Here is a 19,211-nt window from a genome sequence, read left to right as displayed (position 1 = left end):
CATCTTTTGCCATTCTTCCTCTTTTTTTCCTCCCCAGTACATAGTTGTATATTTTAGTTGTAAGTCCCCTTAGTTCTTTATGTGAGCTGCTGCCACGGCATGGCTACTAACAGATGAATGGTGTGGTTCCACTCCTGGGAACTGAACCCAGGCCACTGAAGTGGAGCACACTTAACTTGAACCACTAGGCCATCGGGGCTAGCTCACATATTTTTATTTTTTAACTTAGAAAAATACTGACAATGATACTGCCTTAAAAATCTGGGGGCCAGTCCCGTGGCCTAGTGGTTAAGTTCAGTACGCTCCACTTTGGCAGCCTGGGTTCAGTTCCCAGGCATGGACCTACACCACTCATTGGTGGCCATGCTGTGGTGGCGACCCATATACAAAATAGAGGAAGATTGGCATGGATGTTAGCTCAGGGTAAATCTTCCACAGCAAAAAAAAAAAAAATCTGGTGGGGAGTGTGAAATTCTCTTTAACCTCAATAAAATTGTAATAGACTTGGAGATTCAGCTCAGATGCTCCCTCTTTCAAATCTCTTTTTGAGGCCACATAGTGGAATAGAGCAGTGTTTTCCCAACTTTAGTTCCTGTGATATTTTCTGTTTAATCTGTTTCATTTTTCTAAAAATGGTGGTGAAGACCCAGGACATAGGTTTCATGACTTGCTAGTGTGGTCATGACTATCAAGTCAGAAAAAAACTGGCTCTAGAGTCACTTACCACTAACTAGCTGAGTTATCTCGGGCAAATAATTTATTGAGTAGGCACGATAAGTAACACCTTCTTAGATGGCCACTATGATCTGTGAGTAATTTTTAAAATTAGGGGAGAGGGTATATTTTGTTTTTTTGTTTGTTTTATTAAAGCAATGTTCAAGGTCTACAGAATGATCAACAGAGAAGGCAGGAGGCGAATGGAATTTGCCTTTCTCTGAAGTTGTTGATGAGAATGGAAGGTATTCACTCAGCTTCCTGCTCAGTAATTTACATATTAGTAATCTAAGGATTTGTGATTTTGTTCATCTCACCCACCTGTTTCCACCCTTCAGCCATTCATTTTCCTATACAGTTTATCAAGCTTCTTAATGACATTTTTGATATCTTCTGGCGACAGAAAAACAGCATGTGTTTAGAAAAAAAAAGACTTTATCACTTCAAAAAAATATATGAAAATCAAAACAGCCAGGGCAGGGATGGGGGGCATTAGTTCTAAAACTTTGTGTTGGTTTTGTGATTTGGGGGAAGTGGATGGAGAAATGCTGAGATAGAAGAAGAGCAGCGGAAAGCCAGAGCTGATGAACTAGACACTCTTATCATCTCCGGGATCACCATTTCCCTTTCATGTCCCCCTTACTCTATTCATTTTTAGAGGTAAAAGCTCATCATGGCCGATGTGCTGTTTCTCAGAGTGTTTCTGAGCGTCAGTTGCATCACAGTTGAATCCAATTCTCTGGGATGTTCCTGAGAGTCTACATTTCAACAGCATCCCCAGGTGATTCATGTGCACACTGAAGTTTTAAAAACTGATGGCATAATGTTTAAGGAAAAAATTGAACCAAGAATTCTTTGCAAGTGCAGCGATAACTCCCCTTCCTCCATCTAACTTGGTTAACCGGTATCAACACCACTCTTTGCTCTACCTCTGCCCATTCAACTTCCACTTCTGCTCCTAAAACAAGAGAGATGATCCTTGTTTGTCCTGATCTTAGAAGGAGGATAGGTTCCAGGGTCTTACAACTGGGCCTCAAGTGATGCTAGCAATTTCCTGGTGAGGGAGCAATATCCAGTAAACTTTCTTGATCATCAAAAACAGGATATATTATAGATAATTAAAACAAAAAATATTGACAAACTGCTTTGTTTGCACTAATATTTAAAAATGCATTTTATTATTATACCTAAAGACAATATCCAGATTTGTTTCCATTTTCTATTTTTGATTGTTCAGGGTTATAAACCACTACCCTATGTTTCTCTCACTCTGTCTCCATTCACCAACTCCTGTCTTCTGTTACCTCTACCTTTGCCATCTATTCATACCCCATTGATTGGTGCCAAACAGACTTCGTGGAGCAGAACACTTTGTCCTGGTTATACAACTGTTTAAAATACAGAAATGATTAACATGTGTGGATGGCCAGCGGGTAACTGCTGTCCTCACTTGACACCTATGCTCAGATGCTTCTCTCACTTACACTGTACTTATCTCTTTCCTTCCTGTCCTGAGCTGGGGAAGACCTGGCCAAGTGAAGAGCTCTTGCCTTCAAAGCGCAGCTCCCACGCTGTGGGTACTTTAAAACAAAGGAGAGGCCTCCTATAATGTCCCCTTTCCTCAGGAATTCACAAACCCAGACATAAATAATTATGACTCAGATAGATGCTGTAGGAATTTGGGAACACTCTGTCGTAAACAATTTAATTTGAAGGAGTCTCAATAAATGAACGAAAGCCCACTAAAAATAGAGTTTACAATTAGGAGATACCCTTTCAGAGGATACTGGGAAATATTTTATTGATTTAATATCTGAGAGTTAAATAACCTATGTGAATGTTGTACAAATGAAACAATCCTCTTGTAAGTCATTTCACTTGGTTTAAGGACTTAGTTCAAAAGTCTCCTGTAGAATTGCCTCCAGAAGTATTATTTTATACTCACACTTGGTTTTAAACCAAGAACAGTATGAGTTCTAAAACCCCTACTTTGAAGGGAACAACTGATTTTTGTTTCCTGATATGAGTAAGTGGTTATTCAAAGACCAATTATAGTCACATCCCGGTTACTGGATCAAGAATTTAATCTGCCATTCATGATTGTAGACTCATCATGAAAGAATGAGTAGTTTTTTCTTTTCCCCACCTTTTCCTGAAAGGACAGCCAGGCTTTTCTGTTCCGAGAGAGAGATTCCAAACATAAACTAATAAACAGAAATTTCAGATACTGCAAAGTCCTATAAAAAAAAAAGAAAGAAAACAAGGTGGGACAATATGGTAGAATGCCTGGATGTGAGGCTCCTTTAGTTATGGTGGCCAGGGAAGGCTTCTCTAAGAGGTAATATTTGAGAAATGAATTATGAAGACAACCATGAAAAGATCTATAGGACGAGCATTCCTAGCAGAGGGGTCAACAGGTGCAAAGACCATAAGGAAGGAACAAATTTGGCAAGTTCTGAGGATGGAAAGAAGGTCATTGTGGCTGGATTATAGACTGAAGGGAGACGTGGTGGATCAGATCACATCATGAAGGGCCTTGAGGACTGAGGGAAGAAGGTTGGATTCTAATTGCAATGGAAAGCCACTGGGTGATTTAAGCAGAGGAGTTACCTGATGGATGTTCTGAAAATATCACTCTAGCTGTGGTCTGAAGAATGGAGTATAGAGGGGCCAGCATGGAAGCTGGGAGACTTTTAGGATCTGTTGCTGTACACCACATTCAAAGTATAATTTGGAAGTAGAACTAATGGAACTTGTTGACAGATATGAGTACTAAGGGAAAAAAGGGAATCAAGGATGATATATATGTTTTAATATGCTGTTCCAGAATAGGATATTATAGCAAGAGTTTTAGGCTTTCACAATATTTGTGAGTTCTCTAAATTAAGGAAGTCTAAAAATGAAATATTCAGCTAGAATTAACAACTAGAAGCTGGTTTTAACCAGTCAAGAGACTCATAATTTCTTAAGAAGAAATTACAATCCTTTCTGGAAATGCAAAGTTGGTGGCAGTATGCTAGGAGTGGCCCAAGGCCTTGGTCTTACACCTGGGACTTGCTATTAATCAGACTATGAAATTATTGGTTCAGGTCACTTGCTATCAGAAGCTGAAAAAATTCACAGGGAGCATAGTGCCAGGGATGAGAGAAAAAGGCTCTGAGTTATGGTTAGAGCATTCCTTGACAAATTTTGCAGAGGGAAAGCCTCAGAGGCTAAGAAATACCATCAGCTAAGGCATCAGCATTGAGGGGTGTGAACTCTGTTTGGGGATGAAGTGTTTTATTTCCTTACAGAACATGGCAGAGTGGGGAGTAAGTAGAAAGCATAGGTTTCAATCATGCCTGTGCATGAACAAGCCAAGTAGAAACGTGTGAATTACATTTTACAACCTCAAGTGAAGGTCTCTGACCCAGAAATTCTTGCTGATTTTGGGCTAATCAGAGGTGACAAAGTAAAAGAAACCATGGCAGCATTTTAAGAGTAAGATAAGATAGTGACACTCTGGTTTCAGACACTGAGGTAGACTTGGGAAGGCAGAAGCAACGTAGGCATACTTCTACCCCTTGAAGTTCAACTCTCTCAAGGCAAGGCCCCAGGAGGTGGAGATAAGCAGTTTCCCCAAACCCAGTGAGGGCTGGCCTAAGTTTGGATTGGAAAAGGTAGTCCTAGCTTGCTTCTGGTATAGGAGGATTGGTCTCAAGCAAAATCATTGAGTATCTATCACCCTATATTTCACAGACTCCAATAGTCATGGAAATAACCCTCATTTGCTTGGTTTTGGTAAAGAGGATAATTAATGCCTGCTGTAACAACAAAAAATTTAACCCAGTTAACTCATCCTTTTTCATGTGTTCTTGGAGGGCAAGAGAAAGATGGGGAGTTGGCATAGGGAAGAATAAATTCTATCATTGACATGCTTATTCCTAGGTTTGCTTGGAAGAAATTTCATAGACACTGCCAGGCCAAGCTGTGCAGCACTTCTAGGGATGCTAGCCATAGAAGGAGAAAAAGAATGAAGGCTGAGGTCTAGGTATGGTTTTTTGGTGTCCCTGGGTCACAAACAGATGTTGTGTCCCTCTTGTGAAGACCTGCAAAGGACAGGAAATATATAGTAAGGTACATTATTTTATTCATCAGAGTTCAGGGACTAATCTCAATTAAAAAAAAAAAAAAGGGCATTTAGGGTAGGAGACCAGGCTGAATTTCTCAGGGGTGCAGGAGGCTGAGAGCCACAGGCTGAGAACAGGGTCATGTGAGTTGCATGGGCTGTAGGAGGAGGAAATTAACAGGCGTTTAATCTAGTGGTATGGAGACCTTGTGGTTGAGAAGGAGGAGAAATATAAGATGCTACTGTAAGCAAAAAAAAATTTGGAAAGAGAAATATCTAGAGAAGATGTTAGGAGTCTGTTCAATATGCTGTGCAGAGCATTTGCAGGGACTCCTTTAAAAAGCTTAAGTATTATTCTTCAATGCTTCAGCAGTCAATTGGTGTTTTCTTACAATGCTATTACATGCTTGGCCTGAACCGTGTGAAGCCTCGTTTTATTCAGGCTACACTCTGAAATATAATCACCCCCTGCTCAAAAAAGCTTTCCTTGACTTTGCTGCCCCCTTAAATTACTGTCATCGCTGATTATTCCATTTCAATGGCAAACCTCAACAAGCTATATCATCACTTTTTTTAACTACCAAGTTAACAAAACAAAATGCAATAATTATAATAAAGATTGAAAATAGCAGTCATAGTAAAACATACAGCATTTTTTACGTCAGACACTGTGTCGGTGATTTACATATATTAGCTCATTTAAATTTTACAACAATCCTATGAGGAAAGTATTATTATTGCCCCTATTTCAGAGATGTGGATACTGAGGCACAGAAGTTAAGTAACTTGTCTAAGCTTAGACAGTTAGGAAGTGGCACAGCCAAGATTTGAACCCAGGCACTCTGGCTCCAGTGTCTACACTGGAGTTTAACAAAAGCTAAACATGGAGTTACCATATGACTCAGTAATTCCACTCCTAAATATATACCCAAGAGAACTGAAAACATATGTACAAAACCTTGTACATGAATGTTCATAGCAGCATTACTCATAATAGCAAAAAAGTCAGAATAATATAAATGTCTATTAATTTTGAATGGATAAACAAAATGTGGTATAACTATGCCTGGGAATATTACTCTGCCATAAAAAAGAGTGAAGTACTGATACATGCTACAACTCAGATGAACCCTGAAAACCTTATGCTAAGTGAAAGAAGCCAGACACAAAAGACCATATATTGTATGACTCCATTTATGTGGAATGTCTAGAATAGGTAAACCTATTGAGACAGAAAGCAGATTGAGGTTGCCAGGGGCTGGGGGAACAGGGAGAATGAGGAGTGATTGCTACTGGGTATGGAGTTTCTTTTTGGGGTGATGAAAATGTTATAGAATTAGTTGGGGTGATAGTTGTACAACTTTTTGAATATACTAAAAGCCACCACACTACATACTTTAAAGCGGTGGATTTTATGGTATGTGAATTACATCTCAATTTAAAAATCTCTAGGTAGGGAGAGAACTGGATGAGTCTACCACTGCCATTATATTACACTGCCACATGGTGTCACTGTTGAGGAATGGACAAAGTCTAAACAAGGTTTATACAAAGCTTAGTGATGCTCTGGTTCAGATTGTGCCCAAGCTACAGGCGTGCTCCATGATTGAGGTATAAGATTAAAATCCAGACCGTGTTCCTCAGAGCACAGGCAACACCATTCCAGAACAGCTTCATATTGAAGAGCTTCTAGCCTCAGCCCTATATCGTGCAACTACTTGCCCTCCTTCACAGACAGAGGTTCTTGGCTAAACCCGGTTCCCAGATTAATGGAGAAATTCACCCACCTTGTGAAAGTGTTTTTGTTAAAAGGAAACACTATTAAGCGCATCTGGAACTTTCAAAAACTTTGTTTTTTCAAAAACTACTTTATAGTGTACGGGGAAATACTGAGTAATTTTACTGTCCTGGGATAGGGGACTTTCAATGAGTTGAGGATTTTACACCAATTCTCTCTAAAATATTTATATTATTTAACCCAGGATTTCCAATCAACATATTAAAAAACTATGTATATGAAGTTGATCATCATGATGTTATTGACAGTAGCAAAAAAATTGTATACACACTTGTGGAAAATCATATACCTGTTATGAATGGTGTATAAGAATGCTATATAAGAACACGAAAATCCTTATGCTATAATGCAAAATGCTAAAAAGCACCTATTTATATGTATGTGTAAAAACATATACACATACATTCACAAATTCATACAATTAGAAATAATGCACACACCAGTTAAAGTTATATGTTGATATTGAAATAAATTTCCTTTAATCCTCTTACCTCACATTCTATGAAATGTGTTCCATATCTATACCAAGATTTCTCTTAATTCCCAGGGTATATATTCTCATGGTCACTTTTTTCACTTATATTTTAAAATTGTGAACAATGTCATACATACAAGAGTATTTATAATGTATGTGTACGGTTTAAAGTGTAGCTGTTAGGTTTCCATCAGGAATAGGAATTCTACTCAGTTGGTTCCACTAAAGAGATATCAACGAAGACACTATTTAAAGGGGTGTGGATAGGGTTAAGAGGACCATCAAGTTGAGAGTCTAGCAACAGTGGAAAGCCCATACCATCTCTAAGCTAAGAAGTAAGGTAAGAAAGCGTTTCCAGAGCTCTGTGAGCTGGAGCCATGGAGAAGAGGCCACTGGTTGAGAGCCGGAGTTGTGGAAGGACACAGCCACCATCAGATCCTCAGCCTCAAACAGAGAAAGAATGGAGAAAACATACCCTACCTTTCTTTCCTCCTGCCTCTAGTCTCCTGGAGATGACTCCCACTGTCCAAACCCAAATGGAAACCAGCTGAGGAGAGCCCAGGTGAAGTTTTCTAAAGAGTCAGTTTCTAGGGGCATAGAACAGGGCAGGGAAGGGGGGAGAATGGATATGAGGGAAGGTAAACAGAAAATCCAGATAGTCTACCTGTTTTGCCACTCAGCATTTATTCCTGCCCTTTGCTCAGATGAAGAGAAGCTCATCCACTACACATGAGAATCACAGAACCCCACCAACCACCATATTGCTTTGAGGTGATGTCAATTTAGGTATACTCTGACCTAGAGACTAAATTGTAATATTTGTCTCCACCAGTATTCTTCATACCAGGTAACAAGGAAAGAGGGGCAGGGAAAAAATGATTAACATTTTATATGCAGAGCTACAACAGTCCCTGCCTCTATAGTGTGTTACAAGGCTAAAATTGATAATCATAGCTTTCTACTTCATTCACTTATATTTCCCTTGCCCTATGCAGTAGCTCGGTAAATCAGAAATTTTTTATCTGGTGTGGTGATGCAACACTTTAATTTCTGCATAGTCTGAAATTGAAGTGGTCTGACTTTATCAGGTTACTGCAGTTATCTAGTGATCATTGTTATTGCACATGGAAGTAGTGCGACGTGCCCGGTGAATCTCTGGGCATCACGCACAGTTCTCCTTGCTTTCACTGTAGAGCTGCAACCCAATTTTCCCTTGGTAATTGGGATCAGTTATCCCAGTTCCATCACTATGAGGAACCAAAATGATCAGGGGGTAGTTTCAGCTTCCAATTCAATAGAACCATGGCTGGGTCCTCTAGTGGAGGCATTTCTTCCTTTTGAACTAGGACTTCCAAACATGACAAACCCAAGGTTGTAGAAATGGTGTGCTGGATATTTTCCATTTGTCCCTCCAGTCTTTGTGTGTAAGAGGCTGACCTCTATAGACTGCATCAACCTGGCTCCCTCGTCTTCTGGCTTCCTAGTAGATCTAGCCAATGGAAGACCTCAGCAGGATATCAGAGCACGGGGGACAGCGAGATGGGTCTGTCTTCTCCACTCTGTCCCCACATTGAGCTGAGGTCCTAGCAGTGGCTACAATCACAGGATCTCACCCTGCTGGGATAAAGGTCAGCATTGACTGCTTTCTTCTACTGAACAACATAGCTCCTGTTGGGTTACCCTCTCCTACAGCCACAGTATGGCTCTTGCCTGGTGTTAGTAACTGCTCCTTCCCCCTTGTCCCTTCTGAGCTAGAGTTAGTAACAGCTCCCTACTGTTGCTGGTTACTACTGTTTATTGAATACTAACTATGTGCCAGACACTGTGCTAAGTATCTAAATATATTTTCTCATTAAGTCTGCACAATCCCATAAGTTAGATGGCTTTAGTCCTGTGGTAGAGATGATAAAAGTAAGTTTTGGAGAGGATAAAGAGTGACAGTGACAAAGCTGGACATTGAATCTACTCGTGCTAATGCTAGAGCCTTTGCATTCAAATGCTATTCCCCACTTCTTTTATCAGTTGTTACCCTCCCTTAAAGAGTCAAAGCTCCACATGGCTTTGCTCCTGTGGTACATAGGCTATCTTGGCAACCTATCCACTCCCACAACTGGAAACAGGGATGCTGGTGAGATTTCCCTACACAGCCATTCAACAAATAGTGTCTGGAATGTGGGACCCAAGCTCCAGAATACTGAGGGCCGGTGCTGAGAGCATCGAGGCAAGCCTAGGAGGTCTGTGTGGTGTTCACTCACCTTTCCCACTGATGTGGTGATCAGCCAGGGTTAAGAGCAGGGACCCTCCTGATGGACCTTCCTCAAGGTCAGAGCCTGGTGAAGTCCATGCTATTCTCCCAAGCCATTTAGTAGCAAAGAACAGAGTGCCAACAGCTCCTCAAATACTCTCTCAATGAGGCTGGGAGAGAGGCTTGACTTACTCTAGATAGAAATCGCTGGTGGGGGTGAGAAGAAATGGACAGCTGTCAGAGCAGCAGAGGAGAGAGACAGCTCTGTCCAAAAATAAAGAATTAGTAACTATGGTCGAATCTGCTCTTTTTTGTTTCTTGTCTGAACCTGTTTGGCACTTTAATGGTGGCAATTTAACAGATGAGGAGACTGAGGCTCTAACATTAAATAAACTGTGTCTATTGTGAGATTCAACCAAAGAAAAGAAAAATGTCCACTCTCAACATTAAACCTATTCCGCAAGTAGAAAAGACCTTAAAAAAAGTTTATAAATGTGGATTATATGTTTAAGTGACAACTACTCATGAGACACATTCTCATCTCGGAAACAGACTCAACAGTGGTGGTTGACACTATTTCTGGAGAATAACAGAGAGATGGCTCATTAAACTCTGTCGAATCTTAGCTCAGCTCAGCGAAGGAGCATGGATTCCTCATATACGTGGGTAACTGACAAAACTCACTGAGGCCTTTAAATGAGATTTCCATTCTGCTTCCTCTGCCTGCCCTCAAAAATCTGACGGCTGAGTTCCTGCTGCTTTGAATTTGCCTCTTTGACCTGTCCGTCCCAGGCGCCTGGCCAGGAACCCAGGCCTCGGGTCAGGCGTGCGGGCCCTTTAAGAAAGCCGAGGGCTCCGCTGATTGGCTGAGGCTGGGAATCTACTGTCACGCCAGCCAATGGCGAGGCTCTGCGGGGCGAGGCCGGGTCACCGCCGCGGTCTAGGAGATCCCCGGCCCGAAGGCTCTGCCACGATCACCGTGGTCCCCGCGCCTCCGCCGCCCGCTGCCCAGTGAGTGAGCGCCGGCCGTGCGGGACCGGCCGGCCGCAGGCGGGTGGGGAGGGCGGGGCCGTGCGGCCGCGTCCGCAGGCGCCGAGCTCCGGGGCCCCGGGCTTGCCCAGCCGCCCTGGGCGCCTGCTCCTCGTGAGCGCCGCCCTTGGCTCTCCTCCGGCCCCCAGTGCTGACCAGTGTCGCCAACCTAGACTCAGAAGAGTCTGTTCTCGTCGCAAGGACTCTTGGCCTCTCCCGTAACGTTGTAATCCAGTTGTGAAGGAAGGCAGAGATTATCAACGGAAATCACATCACTACAGGAAGTTCCCAAGTTACAATAATTGGGTCCAGGGAGCGCGGGTGGAGTTGAATTGGGGAAAACCTCCCCGAAGCTGTGGGTTCGGTCCTGGAATTTGCAGGGGAAGTGGGCTAGTTTGAACGGAACGCGCGGGCTAGACTTTGCAGGGGAAGTGGCCTAGTTTGAATGGAACGCAAACACGTTGAAAATGGTTGTAATTATGGAACCAGTCATAAATGTAGGTAATGTGTCATTAGATCAGGAAATGAGTCATTGCAGAAATTTGCATGACAGAGGTCATGATGGGTCATGGAATTATCCTTTTTTTTTTTTTTTTTTAATAAGTAGAATCAAATCCAGGTCCCCAAGGGTGACTGGAAGAAGGCTGCCTGGAACCTGCAGCCCCAACTCTCCTCCTCAGCAATACCCCTTCCATTGTAATCTATAGCACTGCTGAGGCGGGGCTGGAGCATGAAAGGGCCCTTTCTAAGGTCTCAGGAGTAATCAAAGGAAAAATGAAGGCAAAAGGGACCCAAATCAGCATTCTCAGCCCTGAGACACACTGGTGTCTAAGTTGTAAGTAGCAAGACATTTGTCACCAATGATAAAGTGTTGAAATTTTGGAGAGACATATAATTATGTGAATTCAAAGTTATTGCTATTGCAAGGTCACTCTTGCTTCTTTTCTCTCTTTTCCAATAGTTTTATTGAGAAATAACTGACATTTTGTATAAGTTTAAGGCATACAGCATGATGGTTTGATTTACATATCTTGTGAAATGATTACCACAATAGGTTCAGCTAACATCTATCATCTCATATAGATATAATAAAAAGAAAAAAAATTCTCTTTGTGATAAGAAGTCTTAGAATTTACTCTCTGAACAACTTTCCTATGTATCATTCAGCAGTGTTAACTATGGTCATCATTTCTGATATATATTTTGTGAGCAGGAGAGAGAAAGCTGAGAGTATTCTGGACACCCTAAGGAAACTCCTAGACTGGAAAATGGCTGTGATAGGGTGGGGAAGGAGGGGAAGGTTGAAAATACTGAACTCCAGGGCATAGTTTATAAGGTGTGGTGCAATCATTTCCAGGTGTGGTCTCCGCTGAGAAGCACGGGGAAGCTTTTCTCCCTGCTTGGCTTCTACTTTTAACTCTTAGGAGCGTCGCTTAACACATTCAGACTACAATCCAGACCCAAGAAAGCAAGGCCCAGAAAGAGGTAAGCCTGGGTCCTAACTTTCCAAATAGTTTCTCTTCCTTAGGTGGCTGACGTGAGGACTGTCCCTGCTCTTCAGGGGGGATCCTACCCTCTATAAATAGGGGCACTGTCAGAGACACAGCCCTGTGACAGACAGGTTGTGTTTGTGTGTGTGTGTGTGTAGGAATGGGATTAGAGGACAGTTGTTTTCTTTATAAATGTTTACAGCACATGTAAAAGTTCAGTCATTCACTTCCATGTGTAGAAGAAAAATAAGGAATGGCAAGTGGCCTGAGCCAGAGTTTCTCTTGTATCACTCATGCTTTCTGCAAACATTTATGGGAAAGAGACACCAAGGAGACTGCCAAGATGGGTAATATATTGCTCCTGTTCTGGTCTGCTGTAGGAGACAATTGACATGGGGCTGTCAGAGTTTAGAGAAGGGAAAGAACTTCTGCTAGATCTTCCCACCCTCAAAGGATAGCCTCTAACTCTGGTCTTAGGATGGAGTGGCAGAGGGGCAGGGACACCTCATGACCTCCCAGGACTGTGCCCCTTTTCTCTGGTGAGTGGTTTGCCTATGCCCAGCATTGAAGCTGACTCTGGCTTTGAGGCCCCTGTAATTACGGGGTATGTCTTTAGCCAGAATACAAGGAAGCCACCGAAGTCTGGCTTGTAGTTCCCACTCACCTGGAGCCACATAGCTGGAATAACCCATTCCACCTGGCATGAAATGCCCTCCTTCTCCCCCATCTTCTCCCCACTTAGCCAGAACGCAGGATTTCCTGATAAGAGTGTGGAAAATAGGAGCTCTGCTGGGCTTCCCGCAGAATACTGTGAATCCTGGATAGAAAGTATTATGACTGGCCACTCTGACCTGAGGTTCACAACCCTGCTCCACAGCCTACCAAAGAGAATCAGCAACATTGTCGAGGAGGGTAGAGCAGTTGTAACTTCCCTGAGTTTTGCAGTCTTCTGAAAGTAAAATCAGCAACTAACTGAAGGTCTTCTGTACCCACCCGATTGGATTAAGAACAAAAAATTGGAGTTCTGGGCCACCTAGAATTGACAGCCCGCTTAAGAACTTCTTAAGTAAATAAATAAGATAGACAGTACTATGTATTCACTTAAAAATTGTGTTTCCCAGGACATTTAAGTATCCTATGTTTTTTCCCCTTTTCCAAACTTCAGTGGTAGCTTGAAGAGAACAAAGGTGAAGCTAGAGGGGGATGGCCAAGGCATGTCAGCAGTAGGTGGATGGAAATAGGGGGTGTGTAGGAGAGGGGCAGGGATTATAGGAAGAGTATTGATATAGTGACCTTGAGATACCTAAAACGTCCTAAAACCCAAATGCAAGGAGCACAGAGAATTCTGTCCTCAAGGTGCACGATGTACCTTCTGAATCACCACTCCTCAGAAGCAAAGGTTCTATCATCAAACTGTACAGAAGTCAAAGGATGGCTGGTATCCACCCTGTCCCTCACAAAAAAGAGAGAGTTTTTTTGTTTGCTTGTTTTAAACTATTCAGTTTTTCAAGATTTACTGTAGGAAGCAAAATCAGGAAACATGGAGCCATATACTTTAGAGCAGGAGAAGATTTTAGAAATCATCTAGTTCAATCAGCTAGTCTTTGAGTAAATGATGGCCAGGCTGGTTAAGTTTGCCTAAGATCAGACAGCTAGTTAGGAGCAAGGACCAGAATCCACACTGTGTTCCCAGGTGAGAAATTTTTTTCTTTTTTTATGTTGTTATAAGCTCATGGTAGCTCAAAGCAGAGCATTTGAGGATGCAGGTAGAATATATTGTTTTAAGCCTTTTGGCTTTTTTACATTTTAGGTCAAGATGGGGTTTATATTTTCAAAAGCTATGAATGAAAACATGAAAAACCAACAGGAGTTCATGGTTACGCATGCTGACCTTCAGGTACATTTTCAAATAATTAAGCTTTTATGTTATTACAGTGGTTAAAGTTTCTACCACATGTGTTCTAGCAGTATGTTCTCTTTGGCCCAAAAGGTAAAATGCTCTTGGGGCTCTATCCTTAAGGCCAAGATGAAATGGATTATTAATTATCTGGTGAATGGACTTGTTGAAATCTCCAATCCAGATACTTGTGTAAAAATTTCCATACCATAGAAAGAGCTAACTGCTTAGAGTATAGGGTCGCCAGAATGATGGCCCTCCCAAAGACATGTGCATCCTGATCCCCTGAGAATATGTTACCTTGGCAAAAGAGACTTTGCAATGTGATTAAGTTAAGGAGTTTGAGATGGGGAAGATCCTGGATTATCTGGATGGGCCCAGTGTAATCACAAGGGTCCTTATAAGGGAAAGAGGGAGGCAAGAGGGTCAGAGACAGAGAGAGAGATTTGAAGATGCTATGCTGCTGGCTTTGACGATGGAGTAAAGGGCCATGAGCCAAGGAATTCAGGCAGCCTCTAAAACCTGGAAAGACAAGGATATGGATTCTCCCCTAGAGCCTCCAGAGGGAACACAGTCCCACCAGCCCTTTTGGGACTTCTGACCTCCAGAACTGTAAGAAAATAAATTTGTTGTATTGTTTAAGCCACTAAGTTCGATAATTTGTTATAGCAGCAATAGGAAATTAATACAGAGTGTGAAAACTTGACACTAGATTTATACATAGGCTGGATAGAAAAGATCAAAGCAAAGTAGATGACTATCTAATTGCCTAATGTAAGTTGTCAAAAAGTATTTTAAAATGTTGTATGTCAAAATGAAGTGTTAAAAGTTTGACCAGAATTATTTTCCTAAGATTTCAAACAAAGGTCTGTAGGCTTCTGTGGTTCATTCTGGCCCCGAGAGAAGAAGGTCCTACTGTGAGACCATAGTGAATGGTTAAAAGTGAGAGGACTAAAGCCAGACTGCCTGGGTTTGAATCCCACCTCTGCCCCTGACTAACTGTGTGACTTGTGCCTTAGTCTCCTAATCTGTAAACTGGAGGTGATAGTATCCCCTTCAGAGTGTTGTTTTCAGGAGTAAAGATGACAGTTTATAGAGAATGTATAGAACAGTGGCTCAAGTCTTTAGGACAGTGTCTCTCACTCTATAAATATTAGTTGTTGCTGTTATTTTGCCAATAAAGACTGATAAGAATGTCTTGTGCAGTATACAAACTTCATTCAGGGGAATGGAATAATTTAAAGAATGGGCAACTGAATTATTGTAACAGAGCAAAGTGACCTAGGGGAGACCAAACATTAGGTGTCTGAACCAGCCAAATATGTCACATACTCAGAATACTTGTCTAAGACCTCTGGAAACTACAAGGCTTTTACTCTTATGTCAGTCCCCGTGAAGTCAGGGTCTGTGAAGAGTCTTGGATTTTACCCTGTTGCAAGCTGACAGATTAGCCTGTTACTATCTCATGGACACTGGCAGAACACAGGAGCCACCAATGTCAGAGACAGAAGACTTTATTACTCATAGCGCAGCAAGCAGCATAAGCATGAGGTTGGTGTCAATTCCCCATGCCCCTCAAGCCTCACGGAGGTGATAAAGATGGGCTTAAATGGGTGCAGTGCCTTCAGTGGCTTTGTGGCACATTCGAGGAACACTGGGCTTGGGGAATCTGCTGCTTTTATAGCGAGTGCTGAGCTGGTGGAGTTGGCAGGGGGTGGGGAGGGTGGGGAGTGGTTGGATGGGAGGGGTGTTGACTTCATTCTTGAAGGTTGTTCACTGCAAACATAACCCATAGAAATGGCCTGAGCAAAGAGCAGTCTGCCCCTTGCATTCTTGGCCTACTCAGCAAGAATGTGCAGGGACATTCAGGGCTCATGGCAGATTGCCCCTCCCAACAACCTGCCCCTCAGCCTGACAGACCAGAGCTCTGAGAACAGCCTTGATTTCTGTCCACTGATCCCATCGACCACTATAGCTGGTGGTGAAGTCAAACTGGCAGGAGCACTATTGGCACCATCAATTTTCAGCTTAGTTGAAGCAAAGGTGAACCAGGCCCAGGCATTTAGGAGAATCTGTGAATCCAAGGCCCCTATTGAGCCAGTAGCTTTGCTTCATGTGGCAGAGTGAGGAATACAGTTTTTCCCAAAGAGGTAGCTCCTACTCCTCTGTGCAAAGCTGAGATGACAATAGGACCAGGCCAGCCATATTCTCAAATACATTCTCATTTGACCGGCAAATGGGCCCTTTTCTTGGGGTTGTCGTATGCTTGTTGATCCAAAATGGCGATATCAGGTCTGAGAGTCACAAGGCCCCCATGGGTCAGGTGTTCATCTTTAACAGAAGCTCAGGAGTATGCCAATAGCTGCCTCCCCTTTTTGAAAGGGGTATGTTATGGGTTGAATAGTATCCCCCCCTAATTAATATGTTAAAGTCCTAACCCCCATTACCTCAGAATGTGACCTTATTGGAGACAGAGTCTTTACAGAGGTAAGCAAGTTAAAATGAGGTCACTAGGGTGGGCCCTAATCCAATATGATTGATGTCCTTATAGAAAGGGGAAATCTGGTCACAGAGACATGAATACATGGAGAATGCCATGTGAGTATGAGGTTGGCCATTTATAAGCCAAGGAGAGAAGCCTGGAACAGATCCTCCCCTCACAGCTCTCTTAAGGAACCAACCCTGCTGATACCTTAATTTTGGACTTCCAGCCTCTAGAACTGAGACAATGAGTTTCTGTTGCTTAAGCCACCCACTTTGTGCTACTTCATGATGGCAGCCCCAAGAAACTAACACAGGATGCATTTGGTGCCTGTGTTCGGCAGGTGGCGCTGCTGTCCTGGGCAATGGCCTCTCTGGAGATGAGCTGTGATTTTTTCTTTTTCCTGCTGGGATTCTGTATTGTTTCTGTTAGACCATCTGGAATCAGGGTCAGGGAATCCCTGAAGGGCAGAGTGTCCTTTCATCACTATGAATATTTACAATATAAGCGAGTAACACATTGATTTCATTATACATTTATACGTGAGAGACACAACTAGGGTATCTTGAATCAGTTCAAAGGTCATTTTAATTCCCCTTCCTCACTGCAAACTTTGCTCAAATCCTATCAGTTGAATTCCAGTGCTTTTTTTTCCTATGGGAACACAGACCAAAGAGTTTAACATAGGTACTTCAGGGGTTATCTTAGTTTCAGAAGATTACGCTGTCTCTCAACTGGGGGAGACTGGGGAGTGCAAAGGGGCAAGGACCACTTTTTGCCCTTTGGCTCCTCATCCCAGAATTGGTGCTGCTTCCTCCCCTGTACACCCATGGCCTCCAGAGAGCACTGGGGTTCAGGGGCATCATTCTTTCATTCATTCATTCACTGGAGCCATTGCTCTGCCCTGCACGTCCGAGAGCCCCTAGGACTGAGCAGGACTCTGTAAATGGAAGGAGTGGGCCACTGGGGTGGAAGACAACGTGTCTTTGTAAGTTTTTCAAAGGGGAGATTTTTTTTTAATTTTTTGTTTATTGCAGTAACATTGGTTTATAACATTGTAAAAATTTCAGGTGTACATCATTATACTTCTATTTCTGCATAGATTACATCATGTTCACCACCAAAATACTAATTACAACCCATCACCACACACATGTACCGAATTATCCCTTTCACCCTCCTCCCTCCCCCCTTCCCTCAAAGGGGAGATTTTTTTAAAATCCTGATTGAAACACTGTGCCTACTAATATCTTTAGCCTGTGATGGCGTATCTTTTGGCTTTTTTCCTATTCAATGGCACCTCAATAAAAGGATAAATAGAAGAAATAAAGCAAAACTTTTATTAAAGAAAAGCCTAATAACTAGAATCCTTTTCCCAGTGGGTTTTTTTTAGTTCTACTTTTATTTTTGGTAAAAAAAGATAAATCATAACTCAATAATTCCATATTATTGTTTGTTTCAGAGGAAAGGACCAGAATTAGAGATTCAGCTACATCTTATACCAGTGGCAGGGTTCTCGACTCTGGCTGTATATTCGATTCACCCAGGAGCTTTTGGATCTGGATCCCACCCCAGATCAATCAGTTCTCTTCATGGCCGGGCATGTTGTTGTTTTAAGCTCTCCAGGGGACTGTAATGCACAGCCTGGGTTGAGAACTTTGCCCTGTCCTTTTCAATTATGTTATATAATTGTAAGGGGTGATTGCCAGAGATTTAATATAAGGTATATTGGAGATGGAACCAAATAAATTCTAAGTTTATGTAAGTTAATCATGAAATTAAATCAATCACTGGAATCAGGTTAATAAAAATTTATAAAAGGGGGCCGACCCAGTGGCATAGTGGTTAAGTTCGGCACACTCCAGTTTGGCAGCCCGGGTTTGTGGGCCTATAACATTCATCAGCCATGCTGTACTGGCAACCCACATAAAAAAATTAGAGGAAGATTGGCACAGATGTTAGCTCAAGGCCAATCTTCCTCACCAAAAAAAAAAAAAAATTTACAAAAGACTTCAAATCAAAAAGTTTTCTTTTTTGATTAACAGTTTTGGTTTAAGCTGAGCTGGAGGGGATTCACACTACTAGTTATAATGATGTTTTCAGATCAGCAAACTTCAGTTTCCCACTGCTTTGTCTAGCCTCTGTTACTGAGGATGGTAGATGGATGTCTCAACTCAGTCAACTAAGCATCACTGAGGTGAAAATGAATACTTCCTTAAAATGCCACTAGATGGCACACCTAAACTAATTGTATATCACCTGAGTGGCCAGAAAAGCATTTTGATGTTATAAAATAGGATGGAAACTGGAAGCATAAAGCAGAAAGAATGAGGGAAGAAAGGATTCCATAGGTCCTTGCTGTGCTATCGTGCTATGTAGGCAAGGCGGTTATGGTCCATGTAAGAATTAGTCAAGCAGTTTATTCACTGTTTACTGTGTGCAAGCAACAAACTAAAGATTAAACAACAACAACAACAACAACATGAGGGCTAGCCTTTGACCTGTATGTCTATTGTTAGAGTTTGGTGTTAAGGAAATGAGGTATAGTTATAAACTAAAAAATATAGTTATTCATATATATAGAATAATGTGCTACATGCTAAGCAGGATTCAGATATGTGTAAGGTATAGGCTCTATATTCAAGGAACTTCTCATCTAATTTGGTGGGTAGAGGGCGAGGTGTGCTGCAAATAACCAGATGTTCGTGTGTATGTATGTGGTAGGTAGAACGTTAGCCCCTTAAAGATGTCCACACCCTAATATTCATTGGTGAGATCCTACATGCAACAATTATTACTGGTGGTGTTTGCCTAATGATGATTTTTTATCTCCTTCATTCCATCTATATGTGTTCATTAGAAAAGCTGTCCCTTCTCCATGTATTTATTTATTCAATTATTTATATCAATATGTTCTCATGGACATTTTATTCTATGGGTTATCATCGGTTTATTTTGTGGCTTAAATAGTTC

At 42.0% G+C, this 19,211-nt stretch overlaps 1 protein-coding gene across 3 annotated transcripts in view; it reads left to right on the top strand.

Annotated features, from left to right (window-relative positions):
• Positions 1-10,264: 10,264 nt before the first annotated feature.
• PLGRKT (plasminogen receptor with a C-terminal lysine) overlaps positions 10,265-19,211 on the top strand; it is a 45,589-nt gene continuing 36,642 nt past the window's right edge. Inside the window, exons 1-4 of one of the 3 annotated variants that reach the window (XM_087444552.1) lie at positions 10,283-10,351; positions 10,977-11,204; positions 11,727-11,854; positions 13,670-13,756. In XM_087444552.1, the coding sequence (XP_087300678.1) occupies positions 13,676-13,756 (81 nt within the window). In that variant the 5' untranslated portion in view covers positions 10,283-10,351; positions 10,977-11,204; positions 11,727-11,854; positions 13,670-13,675. Of the gene's footprint in view, positions 10,352-10,976; positions 11,205-11,726; positions 11,855-13,669; positions 13,757-19,211 lie in introns of all 3 variants that reach the window. The other 2 variants (XM_087444553.1, XM_004436823.2) reach the window with 2 other exon arrangements.

The sequence above is a fragment of the Ceratotherium simum genome, chromosome 20 (assembly GCF_057802395.1).
Source record: "Ceratotherium simum simum isolate JZ-2026a chromosome 20, ASM5780239v1, whole genome shotgun sequence".
In the NCBI taxonomy this organism is placed as follows: domain Eukaryota; kingdom Metazoa; phylum Chordata; class Mammalia; order Perissodactyla; family Rhinocerotidae; genus Ceratotherium; species Ceratotherium simum.
The sequence above is the reverse complement of the archived record's forward strand: the minus strand, read 5'-3'. Positions and strand labels throughout refer to the sequence as shown.